The 17738-nt window shown below is 44.1% G+C and overlaps 1 protein-coding gene across 1 annotated transcript in view; it reads right to left on the bottom strand.

Moving 5' to 3' along the window:
- Window positions 1–17738, bottom strand: part of RHPN2 (rhophilin Rho GTPase binding protein 2) — a 50136-nt gene that overhangs the window by 26368 nt on the left and 6030 nt on the right. Inside the window, exons 2-3 of the mRNA XM_074369844.1 lie at window positions 11542–11657; window positions 153–281 (exon numbers count right to left, since the gene is read on the bottom strand). Of these exons, the coding sequence (XP_074225945.1) occupies window positions 153–281; window positions 11542–11657 (245 nt within the window). The remainder of the gene's footprint in view (window positions 1–152; window positions 282–11541; window positions 11658–17738) is intronic.

Here is a 17738-nt window from a genome sequence, read left to right as displayed (position 1 = left end):
CTTGCACCTTGCTAGACCCCTAACCTAATTATTCCCTCACTTCTCAAAGTGGGATCTGCCACACCCTCAGGTCTACCTGTGCAGCATCTCTGATACAGGAGGCATGTTCCAAGGCTCAGAAAGTATCTGGAAGAAGCGTTGCCACCACTTACTCTGTGCTCTGATAGACTCCCACCGAGATGTTGAGCCCCTCCAGCTCTTCCTTGAGCATTTGCAGATCTGAGTTCAAGAAGCTCAGTTCCAGGCGCACCTGCTCCCGCACCTTTTGGTTTGTGGCTGCTCTGTTAAAAGAGAGAGAGTGGAGAAGCATCCTCAGCCAAGCATCCCAGCTGCGGTGTGAGCTGACACACACCACCCTCCCCCCCACCCTGGCTCTGAGGGTCTGCTGCAGATGTAGATACCAGACGCGATTGGGTAAGTTGTCTTAGGGATGCTGGGCACCTGCCCCGTTTTGAGCCATACCTGCCAGTCAGCGGACCTAGGATATAGCCAATGCCACTGAGCTGCCAGACATGAATCCTAAGACATCTCTGCAAAGAATTAGCCTTGAGAAGAGAAAAAAGAATTGCTCCCAATCACCCAGAAGAGAGCATAAATTATTCCCTTAAAAGGAAATGGAAGAGAAAACAGAGGAGGAGGTAACACTCCCCAGCTCATCCTATGAGCTGATCCAAAACCAGAGGTAGGCCACAAGAAAATAAAATAGATCAGTATCCTTCATGAATCTTTATGCAAAAATCCTCAACAGTGTACTAGCAACCCAAACCTAGCAATGTATACAAAGGATTATACATTGGGACAAAGTGGGCTTTATCCGAGGACACCTGAAAATCAATTAATGTAACATACTTTATCAACAGAATGAAGGACAAAAAGTAAACTGTTAAATCAATAGCTGCAGGAAAAAAGCATGTCTGACACAGATTTATGATTAAAAAAATCCTCAACAAAAATCCCCTTTTTTTTGTAAAAGAGAATTTACAAAACTTGATAAAGGGCATCTACAAAACCCCACAGCGCACATTATACTTAATGGTGAAAGACTGATTCCTCCCCTCTTTTGATCAGGAACAAGGCAAAGCTGTCTACCTACGCCACTTCTAGTCAGAACTATACTGGAGGTTCAAGCCAGTGGCAATGAGGTAAATAAAGAAATTAAAGGAAAAAAAAAAAAAAAGAAATTAAAGGCATCTGGATTGAAAGGAAGAAGTAAAACTGTCTTCATTCACAGAGGACATAATCTTGCATGTATAAAATCCCCAGGCATTCACAAAACAAATACTGGAAATAATAAATTTAGCAAGATCACAGGATACAATTCAATACACAAAAATCCATTTTTATTTCTGTATACTAGGAATGAGCAATTTTAAAATGAAAATGAAGGGGAGGGTACAGGTCAGTGGTAGAGCGCATGCTCAGCACGCGTGAGGTCCTGGGTTCAATCCCCACTACCTCCGTCATAAAAAAAATAAGTAAATAAACCTAATTACATTCTCCACCCCACCCCCAAAAGAAACTGAAAAACAACTTCACTCAAAATAGTATCTGAAAGAATAAAATATTTAGGAATAAATTTAAGAAAAGAAGCACAAGACTTGTATACCGAAAACTTCGAAACATTGCTGAGATATTAAATGGAGAGACATTCCATTTAATGCATCGGAAGACTCACTATTGTCAAGATGTCAATTCTCTCTAACTGATCTATCAATTCAATGTGATTCCAATCAAAACCCTAGTAAGCTTTTTAGTAGAAACTGACACGCTGACTCTAAAATGTATATGGAAATGCAAAGGACCTAGACTAGCCAAACAATTTTGAAGAAGAATCAAGTTGGAGGATTTATGTTATTTGATTTTAAAACTTACTTTAAAGCCTCAGGAATCAAGACAACGTGGCATAGGCAATGGCACAGAACAGAAGCCAGAAATAAATCCTTACATTTACGGTCAATTGATTTTGACAAAGGTGACAAGACAATTCAAGGGGGAAAGACAGTCTTCCTGACAAATGATGCTGAAGTAATTGTGCTCCGAGACGACCTTCAGGTTCAGTAAGGAGGACCTGCAGGACTCAGAATACAGTTGTATTCATGATTTTGATTTATTACAGCAACAAGCAAAATCAGCTAAGGGAAAGGTGTATAGGATGAGGTCTAGAAGAAGCCACACACACGCTGCTAAGAGCTCTCTGTCTCACAGTGAGTCACACGGGACACACTTAATTCCTCCAGCAAACAGTTGTGACAACACGTGAGAAAAATACTATCTCCCAAGGAAGCTCATTTAGGGTTTTTACTGGGGGCTGATCAGGTAGACACCTCTGCCTAGCATGTCCCCAAATTCCAGACCCCTAGAAGGAAAGCAGTTTGTTCAAAATAAACCATATTGTTTGTGCAAATAGTTTAAATTAAGCACATTGGGCCCCTCTTATCTGTTCTGGGAATGGTGGAAACTCTCGTGAAATCTAAGTTTCCAGATACCAGCCAAGCGCCAACTTTGCAAGCAGGGCTTTCTAAGGATATCCATCTCAGGTCTGCTATGATAACTCCTTTCTGCACAACAGGCGAAAAATAAATCTCAATCTAAATCTCATACCAAAGACAAATATTAAGTCAAAATGAATCAGAGAGCTTTGTATAAAAGCAAAAACTCCAAAACCTTTATGACCTTGAACTGGAAAAAGTATTCTTAGCTACACACCAAAAGCACAATTCATAAAACAAGAAATTGATAAACTAAACTCTATCAAATTTAAAAACTTCTGTGTTTCAAAACACATCATTTTTTTAAAAAGAAAAAGACAAGCCATAGACTGGAAGAAAATATTTGCAAATTGTATATTTGATAAGGAATTTGTAGACAGAATATATAAAGAGTTCTGTTAATTAAATAATAAAAAATAATCAAATAAATAATAAATAACTAAATAACTAAAATTAAATAAATAAATAAAATAAAAAATTTTAATAGGCAGAAGATTTTTTAAAATTGAATTATAACCGACATACAACATTATGCTAGTTGCAGGTACAAAACAATGATTCTATAGTTGTATATATTGCAAAGTGATCGCCACAATAAGTCTGTTTGACATCTGTCACCATACACAGTCACAGAATTTTTTTTCTTGTGATGAGAACTTCTAAGATTTACTCTCTTAGTGGGGAGGGTATAGCACAAGTGGTAGACCATATGCTTAGCATACAGAAAGTCCTGGGTTCAATCCCCAGTACCTCCTCTAAAAATAAACAAATAAACCTACTACCTCCCTCCAATCAAAAATAAAACAAAATAGACAGACAAACAGATTTACTCTCTTAGCAACTTCCAAATATACAACACAGTATTATTTACTATAGTCACCATGCTATACATTATATCCCCAAGACTTACATATTTTATAACTGTAAGTTTGTACCTTTTGACCACCTTTACCCATTTCATCTAACCTCCAAACCGCCATCTCTGGCAACCACCAATCTGTTCTCTATTCATGAGCTTGTTTTTGTTGTTTGTTTGGTTTTGTTTTAGATTTCACATATAAGTAAGATCACACTGTATCTGTCTTTCTCTGACTTGTTTCACTTAGCATAATGCCCTCAAGGTCCAACCACGCTGTTGCAAAGGGCAAGATTTCATTCTTTTTTGAGGCTAAGTAATATTGCATTATATATATGTGTGTGTGTGTATCTTTTTTTCTTTATCCATTTATCTATCAATGTACACTTAGGATGTTTCCATATCTTTGCTTTTGTAAATAATGCTTCAGTGATCATAGGGGTGCGTATATCTCTTTGAATTGGTATTTTTAAGTTCTTCAGATAAATTCCCAGAAGTAGAATAGCTGGGTCACATGGCAGTTCTATTCTAAATTTTCTGAGGAATCTCCATCCTATTTTCCATAGCGGCCACACCGATTTACAGTCCCACCAACAGAGCCCAAGTGTTGGGACTGTTTTCTTAATTTATCTTTCTGATAGTTCATTATTAGTGTATAGATGTGCAACTGATTTCTTTATATTGATTTATATATCCTGCAACTTCACTGAATTCATAAAAATGGGCAAAAGATTTGCATAGACAAGTAAAGAAGATAGATGAATGGCTAATAAGCACATGAAAGGATGCTCAATGTCACCAGTCAATTGGAAAATGCATATTAGAACCATGAGATACCAATACACAACCACTAGATTGGCTATAATGAAAAAGACATACAATAACAAGTGCTAGTGAGGGTGGAGAGAAACTGGACCCCTCATTCACTGCTGAATGTAAATGATACAGCCTCTTCGGGAAATAGCTGGGTAGTTTTGAAAAATGTTAGAACAGAAACTTGCTGGGTAGTTTTGAAAAATGCTAAAACATAAACTTACCATACAACCGAGTCATTGCTCTCCTAGGAATCCATATGAGAGAAATGAAAGCATATGTCCAAACCAAGACAGGATTGTGAATGTTCACAGTAGCATTATTCATAGCAGCCCCCGAAGCAGAAACAAAACAGAACAGTGTTAAGCAGGATGGAGGAAGAAACTTTGCCCAAGTTCTCAAAGCAGAGGTCTGGACACATACGTGAAGACCCTCAGGTGCTCCCTCATTTTTCAGATTGGGAATCACTGCAAAACGAACAGTGGCAGTGACAACCAAGTACTAAGCCAGGCCTTGCTAATAAGCACATTTCCTTGAACCACCCCAGCAAGTCCTCCGACTTGGCTCAGACCAGGTTCTAGAACTACCCTCATTTCATGAGTGAGGACACCTGAGGGTTATCAGCCAAAAGCTCCAGCCAGTCAGAGACAGCACCTGACCACCTCCCCCCATCAGCTGATGAAATCCATCTGCTGCTCTGCTCACCAACTGTCCACCTTTCCTCCAGAGAGCGAAGTCCACCACGGGCCCTGCAGTGCGTCCTCTCCCCTGGGGCTCTCCCCGCCTTGCCACATGTTTGACATATTTGGGCCCATCAGTTTCTTTCCATGATGGATTCATATCTCCTCTCTCCCTTTCATCTCCCTCCCTCCCTTGCCTGAGCTCATTCTCCATGATCAACAACAAGCCTATGACCCCTCAGAAGAAGCCGAGCTTGACCTGCCCGCAGTTACAATGCAACTTGCCTTCACTGCCCAGTAAGTTTTCACAGGCGCCTGCCTGGGTTCCCCAGCCAGGCGATGAGATATTGGAAGCTCAGTTTGGTGAAGATTATTCGTTTGAGAATTTTTTTTTGGAGGACATGATCCCCAGTAAGAAATGCATTTTGTATCACAGTACATGCATAAACATCTGCCCCCCAAAACAAAAGTCTCACAAAACCACACTGCCACACATGAGACACACTCCACTATATCCTGTTCTAATCTAATACCTTCTTTAATAAGACAAAAAACAAAAAAAACAGTAATATTTGAAACTCTCCAACTCTGATTCTCCAACACCAACTGGGTGCCCAACAATTCCATTCAGTTCTGACACCAGCTCCCAGAGTTAGCAGAGAGCCCACAGGTTAAGGGCTCAGTGCCACAAGGCTGCCCTGACTTCAGGAGCCAGTTACAAGTTGGTGGGGGTTGTGGGGGGCGGGGCACCTGTACTTCTGACAGACCAGCTACAAATCAGAGGTTTCCACAACCCTCTCTCAGGTTCGATAATTCACTGGAATGACTCAAAAAGCTCAGGAGAACATTTTACTTACATTCTCTGTGGTTTATTTTAAAGGACACAGCTAAGGAACAGCCAGATGGAAAAGAGACATAGGCCAAGGAAGGTATGGAGCTACCACGCCTTCCCCAGGCAGGCCACCCTCCCAGCGCCTCAACCTGTTCTCCAACCTCGAATTTCCTCACAGTTTAGAGATTTAAGGAGGTGTTATTGCTTCATTACGTGGACATAACTGATTGAATCATTGGGGATGCTGGGGATTGAACCCAGGACTTCATGCATACTAAGCACACACTCTACCACTGAGCTATACCCTACCCTCTGCTATTGGTGACCGAACTCAATCTCCAGCCCTGCCTTCTCCAGAAGTCCAGGGGTGGGGCTTGGTCTTTCTGGCAAATAGCGCTCCCTCCTGAAGGCCCCTCCCCTATCAGGCGTCACCATTAGCATACAAAAGACACTCAAGAGATGCCAAGGGTTTTAGGAGCTCTGTGCCAGGAACAAGGCACAAGGACCAAATATTTATTTATTATACCACAGCAACCCACTGAATTGATTTCATTACACACCATACGTCACAACCTGCCACTTGTAAAACCTTAGCTACAGAGATGTTACTGAGAACAGGACTGATTCACTAGCCGATAAAGTCCACAAGCGTGCAAGGAAGTCCTCCCAGCTCTCCGTACTGGGGCAGCTTCTTCTTAGAAGCAACTGGGTGGCTTTTGGCTAATGGGTATGAAATGTGTTCCAGATCACACTCCCTTCTCACTGCCTGCCAGAAAACTCAGAGACAAACTGTGGCCGATGTCTAAGACAGGATATAAGACTTTCTAGTGTGTACTAGCCTTATTTCCAGCTAAGTTTCTCTTTTCTTCTTCTTCCTCATGCCCCCATATGCTTGCTTGTTCCTCCTTTAATCTTACATGCTGTGTATGAGTAGTTAAGTTCCCTCACGTACATTTTAGAATGAGGCAAGACAAACAACTGTAACCCCTGGAGGGACAAGAACCTCTGCCTGTTGTGGGGAGGATATAGCTCAAGCGCTAGAGCACATGCTTAGCATGCACAAGGTCCCGAGTTCAATTCCCAGTACCTCCTCTAAAAATAAATAAATAAACAAACCTAATTACCTCCCCCCTCAAAAAAAAAAATAGAAAATAGTAAGAACCTCTGCCTATTAACCCTCTACATCACTGGTGTGTAAGTGTGTGTGGTGGGGTGGGGGGATTGACTGGTTCCCAGCAAAAGAATGGGTCCAACTCAAATATGACAATTTAGGCCCTAAGAGTCCCACCCAAATACCTGGAGAACCTCCAAAAATGCCACCTCCTGATATTCCCAACTCTATGTATTGATCGGCCACTCCTCCTTCCGCTCAACTTGGCAACAACTTGAGATTTAGGATTCGCAACATGCTCTTTGGATGTGGACCTCCTTGGGTGGGTCATGGGTCACAGGTCACTGTGGAAAAGGTCAGTGGCCACATGGGGCCCTCAGGGTTGGTGTCCACGATGCTGACCTTAGGGTTACAATGATGATTCAGAAATCAACCCTAGAGTGGGAGCTATTTCTAGTACAAGTCATGATTTTGTTCACTGATTCACTAGTCAAGAGGGCACTTCTCGAATAAGGTGCACCCGTTCAATGTGGTGTGTGTGCCCGTGCGGGGGAACAGTCTGGGGCAATGGCTAAGGATAGCATCGGTGGGCCCGAATTAGCAATGAAGACCAGAACCTTGGTCTCCTCAATACAGGTGCTTGCACCTGGGCTGCCTTTCCAGATGAATATGAATCCTTTCTAGGGGCCTTCTTGGAAGAACAGGGGCTTTTCTCAGCTTTCATTTGGGTGCACACTTCCTCTGAGACCCCGTGGTCTGGTAACTGATGTTACGACCAAAAGAGGCCAACCCGGATGAGGTGGAAGGGCATTTCAGCTGTTTCCTGCCCAGAGTCTCCCTGCCACGGCCTCCCTCTGGCCTGGACACCAAGGAAAGGCCTACTCCCTTGGGTTTTTCATGAAGCCCATACACGTGCTGCAAAAGCCAAGAATTAAAAGGTGTCCCACTTGCCCTTTATGAGTGATCAAGTCACCATGTGTGAACAGGAAAAGGAGGGCCACATTGAATGATATCCTGAAGCTACCACCCACATCCATACATGTCCTTCAAGCTGGAGCTTCTGAGAACTTTTCCACACAAGATGCTCCTATGGGATGATGGTCAAAATTTCTTTAACGTCTCCATGTTTAGTCTTAAAGAAGCATGTGAATTTTGCATTCTGACCTATATATCTCCATTTGTTTTAGTGAAATGTTTTTTTCTCTCAAGTCTTTTAGTAAAATTGTCCCTCCAGGAACAGGCTTGTTGACAGGCAAGACAAGCTTGTACCAGCTTCAGAGACCTTACTGGAGCAGTTTGTCCTTAATCCATCTGACCCCAAATCCTGCTCTACCAGGGATTCAGGAAGGCTGGAGCAAGAACTGCTTGGTGCCCTCATGTGGCCATTGGGCTAAGGCAGCAGATCAGCCCATCTGGCAGGACATCTGCTCCCAGCCCATCTCTCATTGTAGGAAGGCAGGCCTCGGAGTCGGTGCAGGCCCCCAAGGCCTTGGCTTGTGCACCCCACTGCACAGACGTCAGCCCCTCTCAGTACTGATGGTGTGAGTAGTCATTAACCTCAAGTCACTCATATAGCCGAAGCCACCCCAGGTCACCCTTGCCCCAGAACATCATGAGCCTCTGGTCCAGAAGTCACAAACTGGAGGTCCATGGGATTTGCTCACTTGGCTCTCAGAATGTTATTTTTCCCCCCTTGAACTAGTTGCCTGTATTTTAAAATTCAACTATCAGAAGATAAAAAAAGAAAGAAAAAAAGGCATATCTCTTAGCTTCTCCTGAGAAAACAAAACAAAACAAAACTGAAGATCTGGCAACTGTGGCCCTGCCCTCTGTATGGGCCGAATTGTAGTTGCCCCTCCAGAGAACATATTCTCTGCACTTCGCCACAGTCCCCACCCCTCCCTACTGCTCACAGTCCCAGTCCCAGCCCTCTTCACTCTCTTCCATGCCCACCTGGCCCCCTGAAGAGAGCCCGAAGCCCAAAGAGGTGAAATGACCCGCCCTCGTTCAAAGAACCAGTTAGTTAAAACTGAATTGTGTGGCAACTGGCTTTAAATTTCACAAAGGCCATCTGTTTTCTGAGAAACATCATCCCATTTCTACCCCAGCTTTTCTCCAGGGAGGGAAGGGAGCTAGGAAAAGAGAGAAAATTATTGTCCTTGCTTGGCCTGAAAAAGTACATTTAAAATATCTGATATCTTCCTAATCAGACTCCAGGAAGCTCACAGACTCTTGGCTGCTATGCATCAGAGAAGGCCTTGATGGGGTACAAAACACAGCTCCTCACAGTGTCTGCCCAGGCTTAAGGCCCCCTTACCACTGTGGGTAAGGACTGGGACCCTCACATTCCTGCATTTGGGGGGACATTTTCCCAAATGTCCACCCCCCAAACTTTCCAACTGTTCTAACTTTATCAGGGGGCTGTGGTGGGACATTTGGGAACCAGAAAACAGACAGATGGACAGAAAGGACAGCAGGGTCCAGTTTATGAGTGAAACTACCCTTCGCTGGCAGAGACAGCTCTCTAACTGGCCGCCCAGGGACACCTACGGGTCAGAGCTGGGCTTGGCTAAATGCCCTGTTTGTTTTTGGGAAACCGTTGGTGCCGGTTAAGTCAGATTAATAAATACCTTTAGGGTTTCCTCTGACAACAGTCTCCAGAGAGGGGCACTTTGAACTTTTAGGTCATTGCAAGAATCATTAACAACTCCACCCCACCCCCACCCAGCCAGCTCAACAACCACCGACTTGACAATGAGCTTGAGCCACTGGGCCGCGGAGAGGCTATTTGCTGGTGTCGTTAACAGAGCAAGACAGACAAAACTGCCCTAGTCCCCGCCTTAGCAACGCCAAGTCTCCGTCAGAGAGGGCCTCCCTGACCACCCTCCGTCTCCAAGGCCGGGCTGCACTGCGTCAACCTCTATCATATTTCCTTTTCATCAGCGCCCTAGAAAACATCACCTCCTGACGTGACTGGATTTGTTTGCTTGTGTATTAAGGCTCCCCTGCAAGAGATTACGCATCAGGAAAGCAGGGAACTGCGCCTGCAGCCTCCTTGGCACTGCAAGCTCAGCGCACGGCAGGCCCTCCTGAAATCGGAGGCCTCTCCCAAAATTGGGGGCCTCTCCTGAGCTGCAGTGGCCGCTGAGACCCGCTGTGCAGCAGACCTGACAACTCCTGGGTCCAGACTGCTCTGGGGACAGGAACACTGTCAGACATTTTAAAAGCGGAAATGGTACAATATCTTCCCAGTCTCCTCAGGAACAACGTCCCTTCTACCCTGGTACAGAAGTAACTGGAGAAAGAGGTTCCCAGACATGTGCCCCTCCCCAGGACTTGTGTCCACGAGCAACAAAACCAACACAGGCACAGCACTGTTGTTTCTGACCCGGGGGCAGCATCAGGGGGCTGCTTATATTATCTTTCTGGGCTTTTGCAGTATTTTACAATAAAAGTGAATGAAAGTAATCCATTCAAACATTGAAAGGATAAAATGACAAGTAGGAGTCACCTCTAACCAACCCCCACCCCCCAACCCAGGTCTTGCTCCCAAGAGCCCACTCTACTGACAGCTTCTTTCTTCATCCTTTTTAGAAAAAGTCTGCACAGACACAAAAGCATACGTACGAACTTTTTAAACACATGCGGGCATGTTGTTCTGCATGTTTCTTTTCCCCCACTTCATACCTCAGAGATCTTTCCTAAAGAGCAAATACAGACTGATTCAGAAATAAATCTACCCCAAGTTCATAGTCAGAAACGCTCCTTCTGTCTTTACTGAGCACTCAGGTGAGTGACGCCCATGGAAGAGCAGATCACACCTTCCGTACATATCTGTGACCACCAGAGCCTTGGGGCTCTTTGATAAACAGCCTGTTTGGTGTCTTTGTTTTTCCCAACAGCCACCGAGCAGCTGCAGGGCTCCCTAAGTCCTCCAGCAGTGAAGCTGACCCATTGGGAACACCCATTATCCATATCCTGCCAGGTTTCCGGGTTCCCGGCCAGGCTTCCGGGTTCCAGGTCCCAGCAAACACTCTGCGTCTCTTTCTGAAGCTCCAGGAGGCATCTGCCTACTTGGCTGGGCAGCAGGCTTAGTGGCTGCCTCCACACCCAGTGCAGAAGGCAGCGCAGGGCTGACAGCGACTCTGAAGAAGAAAGTCTACATTCTTTGTAAACAAGAGGAAGCTGCCACATTGTCTTGGTCGCACTGAAGGGTGTGGGGAGGGCTTATAGCTGCCTACAGGTAAGGCTTCAGTGAGTTCAACGCTTGATAAGTAACTATTTTACCACCAGAGCTTAATAATGAGTGACCTAAGAGTGCAGGGCTGCACAGGGCCCCTCTCATTAGAGATATGGACACTGGCAAGAGAAATGCCCCCATTCCCTCCTTTCTGAGTGCCTTTTCTTTACACGTTCATCAGAGATTTAGCAAGCAGTGCTCAGACATAGTGCTAGGCAATAGAGAAAATAGGCGGGTCCCAAGAAAGCAGGGACAATAAATAAGAATAGGGCAACTGTGCTTCCTCCATTGCCCTCCTGTTCCCAAACACACAGAGGCTGTGTAAAATACTTGTCATTAGCATGTCTAAGCTCGAGGTGACAAAGGGTCTGCTCCAGGTGCCAGGAATGAGGAGGAAACTCAAAGCCAAAACCGAAAGCTGAGAAGAAGCCAGGCAGGCCTGGCAGTTTAGGGAGCAGATGGATAGGTCTCAGGAGATTCCAGGCTCCCAGATGAGGCAGTGGAGCTGGCAGACACTTACTTCAGAAGGTTCTCTGCTCCTGTTCTCATCCGCATGGCTTTCAGGATCTGCTGGTTCAAGGCAGCTCTCTGATTCTGCAGTCTGCTCCGGCCAGTTTGGGCAAGGGGATTGCAACCCTAAGGGAAAACAAGAGATGCCCCTTCAGAGGTCAGCCACTCTAAAAATGATAACAACACATCATACAACAGAAAATGTGTTAAAAACTCACCCTTTCTGAAAATAAATATAATAACATCAACATGGAAAAAATATAAAATACTGAAAAGTATAAAAAAGTCATTCATCATAACATCACTCCAAAAATAGCCACTGTGAATTGGTTTCTAGCCCGCCCACCTACTTTATATATGCATATTGTTACTTTCTACATTAGAGGCTGTGTCGGGAGTTCCCCAGACCAGCCCCATGTTTGGAGTTTCACAGGACACAGCATATAGGCTGCACTCATGGCTCAGATTTATGATATCGGTTTAGTAAGGACACATAGCTGGATCAAAGGGGGAAAGATAGAGGCAGAGTCTGGAGGAATCCACGTTCAGACTTCCTTACGCTTTCTCCCTCCGAGGAAGGGTCACACAAACACACTCTTCCCCCAGCAACAAAAATGCAGCAACATGTATGTCACTGCCCAGGTTGGCCCATTAGAAAATAAAATTCAGAATTTTCATGAGGGACTGATCACCAAGGTACCCTCTGCCTAGTACGTTCCAAAATTCTAGGCTCCCAGAAGGAAAGCAGGTGTTTGCTGTAAATGACATTGTGTTCACTGTCAGTCCAGGACCAGCAAGCCAACTTTATCACTTAGGGGATGGAGGGAACACTCCAAGAGCCAGGTTCCCAGATGCCAGGCAGAGGCCTAACTTGCAAGCAGGTCTTCCTAAGGAAAGCAGCCTTAGAACCGCTATGGTACCCTTTATCTACACAGTGGCACATAGACTATCATGTTTTCTCACTTGACACTCTAGCATGAAAATTTCCTTTATTAGGAAATGTTTCTCAAAACCATGATTTTAATAATCACATCATATTGCCCATCTCCTTGTTGTTGGACAGTTAGATTGTTTCCAAGTATCTGCTCTTATCTATAATTATTTGATGCATATTTGTAAACATGAATCTTTATAAACCTCAAATTTTTCCTTTAAGATAAAAGGGCCAAATTCCAGGGAGTCTCACCTCTTTAAGCGCCCCCACATACCATTCCAATTATCCTCTAGGAAAGAAAGCCACTCTCTATTCCCTGTCCCCTCTCCCCACTAGCCTTAGGCAACCACAAATCCACTTTCTGTCTGTATAGACTTGCTTATTCTGGACATGTCATATAAAAGGAATTGTAGAAAAATGCAGTCTTTTGTGATTGGCTTCCTTTACCTAGCGTAATGTTTTCAAGGTTCATCCATGGGCTAGCACAAATCAGTACTTCACCCCTTTTTGTTCCTAATATTCCATCACACATTTATTTATCCAGTTGAAGGACATTTGGGGGTTTGTTTTTTTTTTCCATCACATTTTGGCTTTTATGAAAAGGGCTGCTAATTTGCACGTGGAAGTTTTTATGTGGATGTATTTTCTCCTTTCTCTTGGGTACCTATCTAGGAGTGGAACTACTGTATCATATGGTTCATTCTACGTTTAGCCATTTGAGGAAGTGTTCAACTATTTTCCAAAGCAGCTCTCCTAGTTTACATTCCCACCAACAATATACAAGGGTTCCAATTTACCTCTATCCTCACCACTACTTGTAATGGTCTGTCTTTCTTATTATAGCCAACCTATGGTGTGTGGCATCTCACTGTGGGGTTTTTTTTTTTTTTTTCGTTATTCATCCCACTGTGGTTTTGATTTGTATTTCCCTGATGGTTAATGAAGTGGAACCTCTTTTCACGTGCTTATTTTGTATATTTTTTGAATAGGGAGAAAGATCAATTCAGAGTCCTTGCCCATTTTAAAACTGGGCTGTCCTTTTATTATTCAGCTTAAAAGTTTTTATTTATTTATTTATTTTTATTTTGGGGGGGGTAACTGGGTATATTTATTTATTTTTTTTTTAATGGAGATACTGGGGATTAAACCCCGGACCTTGTGAGTGCTAAGCAGATGCTCTACCACTGAGCTACACCCTCCTCCCACAAACTATTACTTTAAAATCTCTGCCAAGTTGATATGCAAAAAAGAGATATCCCATTCTTCCAATTTGCATTTATTATTAGTGAAGGTAATATATTTTCATATATTATTGATCACTTGAATTTCTTTTTCAGTGAATACTGTGTTTTCTGTCCATTATTTCCTGGTGCATTTAGATTATAATACTTCATTTTGAAAAGTTCAAGATCAGAATAAGAGTTTCCTTTTATTTTTCAATTGAAGTATATTGATTTACAATACTGTGTTAGTTTCAGGTGTACAACAAAGTAATTCAAAAAGTTCCCTTTTAACCTGATAGCGTTCTTCCTACCCCAGCAGGTAGGAGCCCAGGAATCTAAGTGAAGGTTCCATTCCTTCTTGAAGCTTATCTTGAGGTACTACCCACGACAGGGCTTGTATTCACATCCTGGGTGTGGCTGGTGGGCAGTATTTGGTGAGGGGACTGCCCTTTCTCTCCAGCTGCGTCACTGCCTTCATCCCTACCATCACAGCTATATACACACCTGGCCTCCCACACCTCTGCCCAAGCCACGCCCATGACCTCAACCCGGACCCCAAGAAGAAAGAAATGGGTTATTTACAGACCCAGGTTTCTCTGAAATTTTCCCATATCAGTGCCCTTCGGACTAGAAATCTGGTCAGAAATGAGTCACATTTCTTCTAGAGATCTCTCATTCTCATATCCCAGCAGGCTGCCTCAGAAAACCAATTCTCTTTTTTCATACAATGGAATAGTACTCAGCCATAAAAAAGAATAAAATTAAAATGGACTACTACTCAGCCATAAAAAATGGATGGACCTGGAGATCGCCATTCTAAGTGAAGTAGGCAGGAGAAAGAAAAATGCCATATGATATCACTTACATGTGGAATCTAAAAAAGGGGGACACAAATGAACAACTTATAACTTAGATGACTGATTTCTTAAATATGTGTAAGCACATTTGACTGTTCTTTAAGACTGGATTACTGCATTCTATTGATTCTTATTTTGTGATTGGCTTTATTCCTTTGATAACTATGTAAGTGCAAAAAGCTAAATCTCTAAACTGTTCTTAGAAACAATGAACAGTACATATACGTAAGTTAAAAAAAATATGCAGTATATTGTATATTTGTATTTACATGCAATATGTTGCATATGTGCAGTCAAATTGTAACAATTCTACCTAATATAACTGAAAAATTAAAAAACAAAACCAATTCTCTTTTTTTCAGATATAAGATTAAAATGTCTTTAATATTAAGGTAACTTAAACTTAAAGGGCTAAAATAAGTGCCAGCCCCTCTCCTTCCCACTTCCTGAAATTACCATGAAGGGATGGCTCAATCTGACTTAAAATTACATGGTTCACCAAAGCTGTGTTCTATTTCACAGAGAAGCCTTGATAACTAATTCCTTTACGTACATTCCCAGAGCTGAGATAAAGCAGCCATTCCAGCTCACGGATGATAACTTTTTCCTGCTCCCATACTTCACCCAACTTCTGGCTGGTCTGCAGTTGCAACACCCTAACTAGCCCACAGATGTGGGGTCAAGTTTCTAGATAAGACATAGGAATGCTCAGGATTAGATCTGACTGAGTAATTGGACCCCAAACTACATTACTTCTTACTGACAGGTAGGAATGCTGGGCCTGCTGGAAACACCCAGAACGCCCACGGGGCTGTTTGGAAACTTCCCAGAGCCCTGAGAGATGAATCTGGGTGAGACTACCAGAAAGGAGCCCTGGTATCATCTGAGGCTGCTAGCTGTCCACTGGCACCTGCCAGGGGTTCTGTGCTGGTGAGGCCCTGCAGCCCATAGCCATGCCTCAGCTCTTAAACGGTTCACATTTAAGATGTAGAGCTGCTCCAAAACTGGACTGAGGGTTTGTGCACAGGACCTAGGCAGCACTCATCATGCCTGCCTGGCCTCGGAACTGGGAAGGGATGGTGTAGGGGTGGTAGGAACAAATGAGCTGTCCTGGCCTCTAGGGTCACTGTCCACAAGCCCTACAGTGAAGTTGAGTCTGTCCACTACTTGGAATCTGCCGGTTCCTTGATCAGACTAAGGTCTGGGCATGGGGACCCATCTCCATACGTGGAAGGATGGTCCAGCTGCCAACACCTGAGAAAAGCAGGCACAGAGTGAAAGCTCAGTTTGCTCCCTAGCTTAGTGGGGTCTCCCATGTGTCAGACTGCCCACGTGGACTCTGGTATGCATCTCGAATCCCACAGTTCTGAAGCTTGGAGATTAAGTGAGCGACTCAGGACGCTAGAGGCAGTAAGGGTGGGAATGGGACTTAAGCCCATGTCCTTCCTGCCACTCTGAGATGAGCCTGAGCAGCAGGAATGTGTGGGAATGCTGGGACAGCTCAACCCCTACACGCCCTTTACATGCTTCCTGGCTGAGGGCTGTCCAGCATCACTGCACATCTTTTGACCACCGTGACCCACGTCCCACTCCCCCACCTCGCAGCCATAATGTTCAGGGGTGGTAAATCCATACTCCCACACCTCCTTTCCAAGGGGAAGAACATCTGACCCATGCCTGGCTGGTAAGAAAATCAAAGGCCTCAGCCCTGAGATCAGTTGGGGTGAGCACCTGCCATAGAACAACCAGAGCCCACCAAGAAGGGGCTTTCATTTTTCCCCATCGGTCTTGAACCTAGGAGGATGTGAGACTGGGCAGCTACAGCCACATGACCACAGCAGGGAAGTGTCTCCCCCAAAATGAAGCCAATCCAGTGGGGAGCAGAACTAAGGAACTGAGTCTTGATGGGTGGTAGTATATGAGCCCTGGATCAAGCCAGGCCTGAAGCCATTCCTCAGGATTTCTCAGTTACAGGAGCCAAATGCATTCCCTTCCTTGCTTAAGCCATTTTTAAAAATTGGTATCATATGGTATTTGTTCTACTGTGTCTGGCTTGTTTTGCTCAATAATATGCTTTGAGATTCACCCATATTGTACTTATCAGCGGTTTGCTCCTTTTTGTCGCTGCGAATTCCATTGTTGGGATGTACCATAGTATGTTTATTTGCCTAAGCATCTGGGATTAGATTTTTTGGTAACTGCAACTAAAAAAATTCCTAACTAGAATAAGTTCACCCAGAGTGAAAACTCTATTTGTCAACAGACACCCACAGGCCCTTAGTGTATAGTCAAATTGTTTGGTAGGGAAACAAGGATTTAAGAGCATCTCCCAGGCAATACCAGAGGTACTTGATTTGGAAGAAAGGAAAGGATAATCAGCCGGTACTTGCAGAGTCCGACAGTGGGAAGGCAGACACAGAGGGAATGGAGCAGTTTTCCCTCCCCAGCTGGGGCCCGGCTCTAGGCAGTGCCTGGTACCTGGCTCCCCTCCACCCAGAGAACCAGTGAGGGCCTTTCTTTCACGCAGAAAAGATAAAGCCCACCCATGTAGATGTGCTTCCAGCAAAGTGAGGGCACAGTGTGAACTTGGGGTCTCCAGGTCAGGAGTAAGACTGATAAGTGACCGTGCAGGGTCTCCTGACTAGAGACCCTCACACAGGGCATGGAAGAGTGGGTTTTTTGGCTGCTTTTCTAGTGCAAAGATATTTTTCTCTGCCTTTCTCACTCCTTCCTAGTTATGCAATCCCTCACTCAACCACCGAGCTCTGGAAAACAGAATTGTTTGTTTATGAGTTAGCCAGAAGTTGTCAACCAGAAGGCACAAAAATAGCAAACAATACCCTGCAATACACACATACATCTAATTAAACTTTTCACCATGCTGGAGATTGAGGGCAGTTTAGATTGACAGAATCTAGCTTTTCCACGTCCATAAAAATTAAAACAAGAATCTGGCACTTGTAAAGAGGACTTCTGCCCTTTCAGGATCTCTGCCAGATGCCTCCCTCGGGTGTCTCCATCCATCCCCATGGGGGTAGGGAGGCCACAATACAAATCAACACTTGGCCATAATCTTTAACTAGAGGCTCCCTTCAGTCATTTCTACAAACCTTTATAAACACCTACTGTGTGTGCACAAAGTGTGTGCCACTCACAGTTATTTTCCAACATGCTGAATGAATGACAAAGATTT

The sequence above is a fragment of the Camelus bactrianus genome, chromosome 9, assembly GCF_048773025.1.
Source record: "Camelus bactrianus isolate YW-2024 breed Bactrian camel chromosome 9, ASM4877302v1, whole genome shotgun sequence".
NCBI lineage: Eukaryota > Metazoa > Chordata > Mammalia > Artiodactyla > Camelidae > Camelus > Camelus bactrianus.
This window is presented reverse-complemented; position numbering and strand designations above follow the sequence as displayed.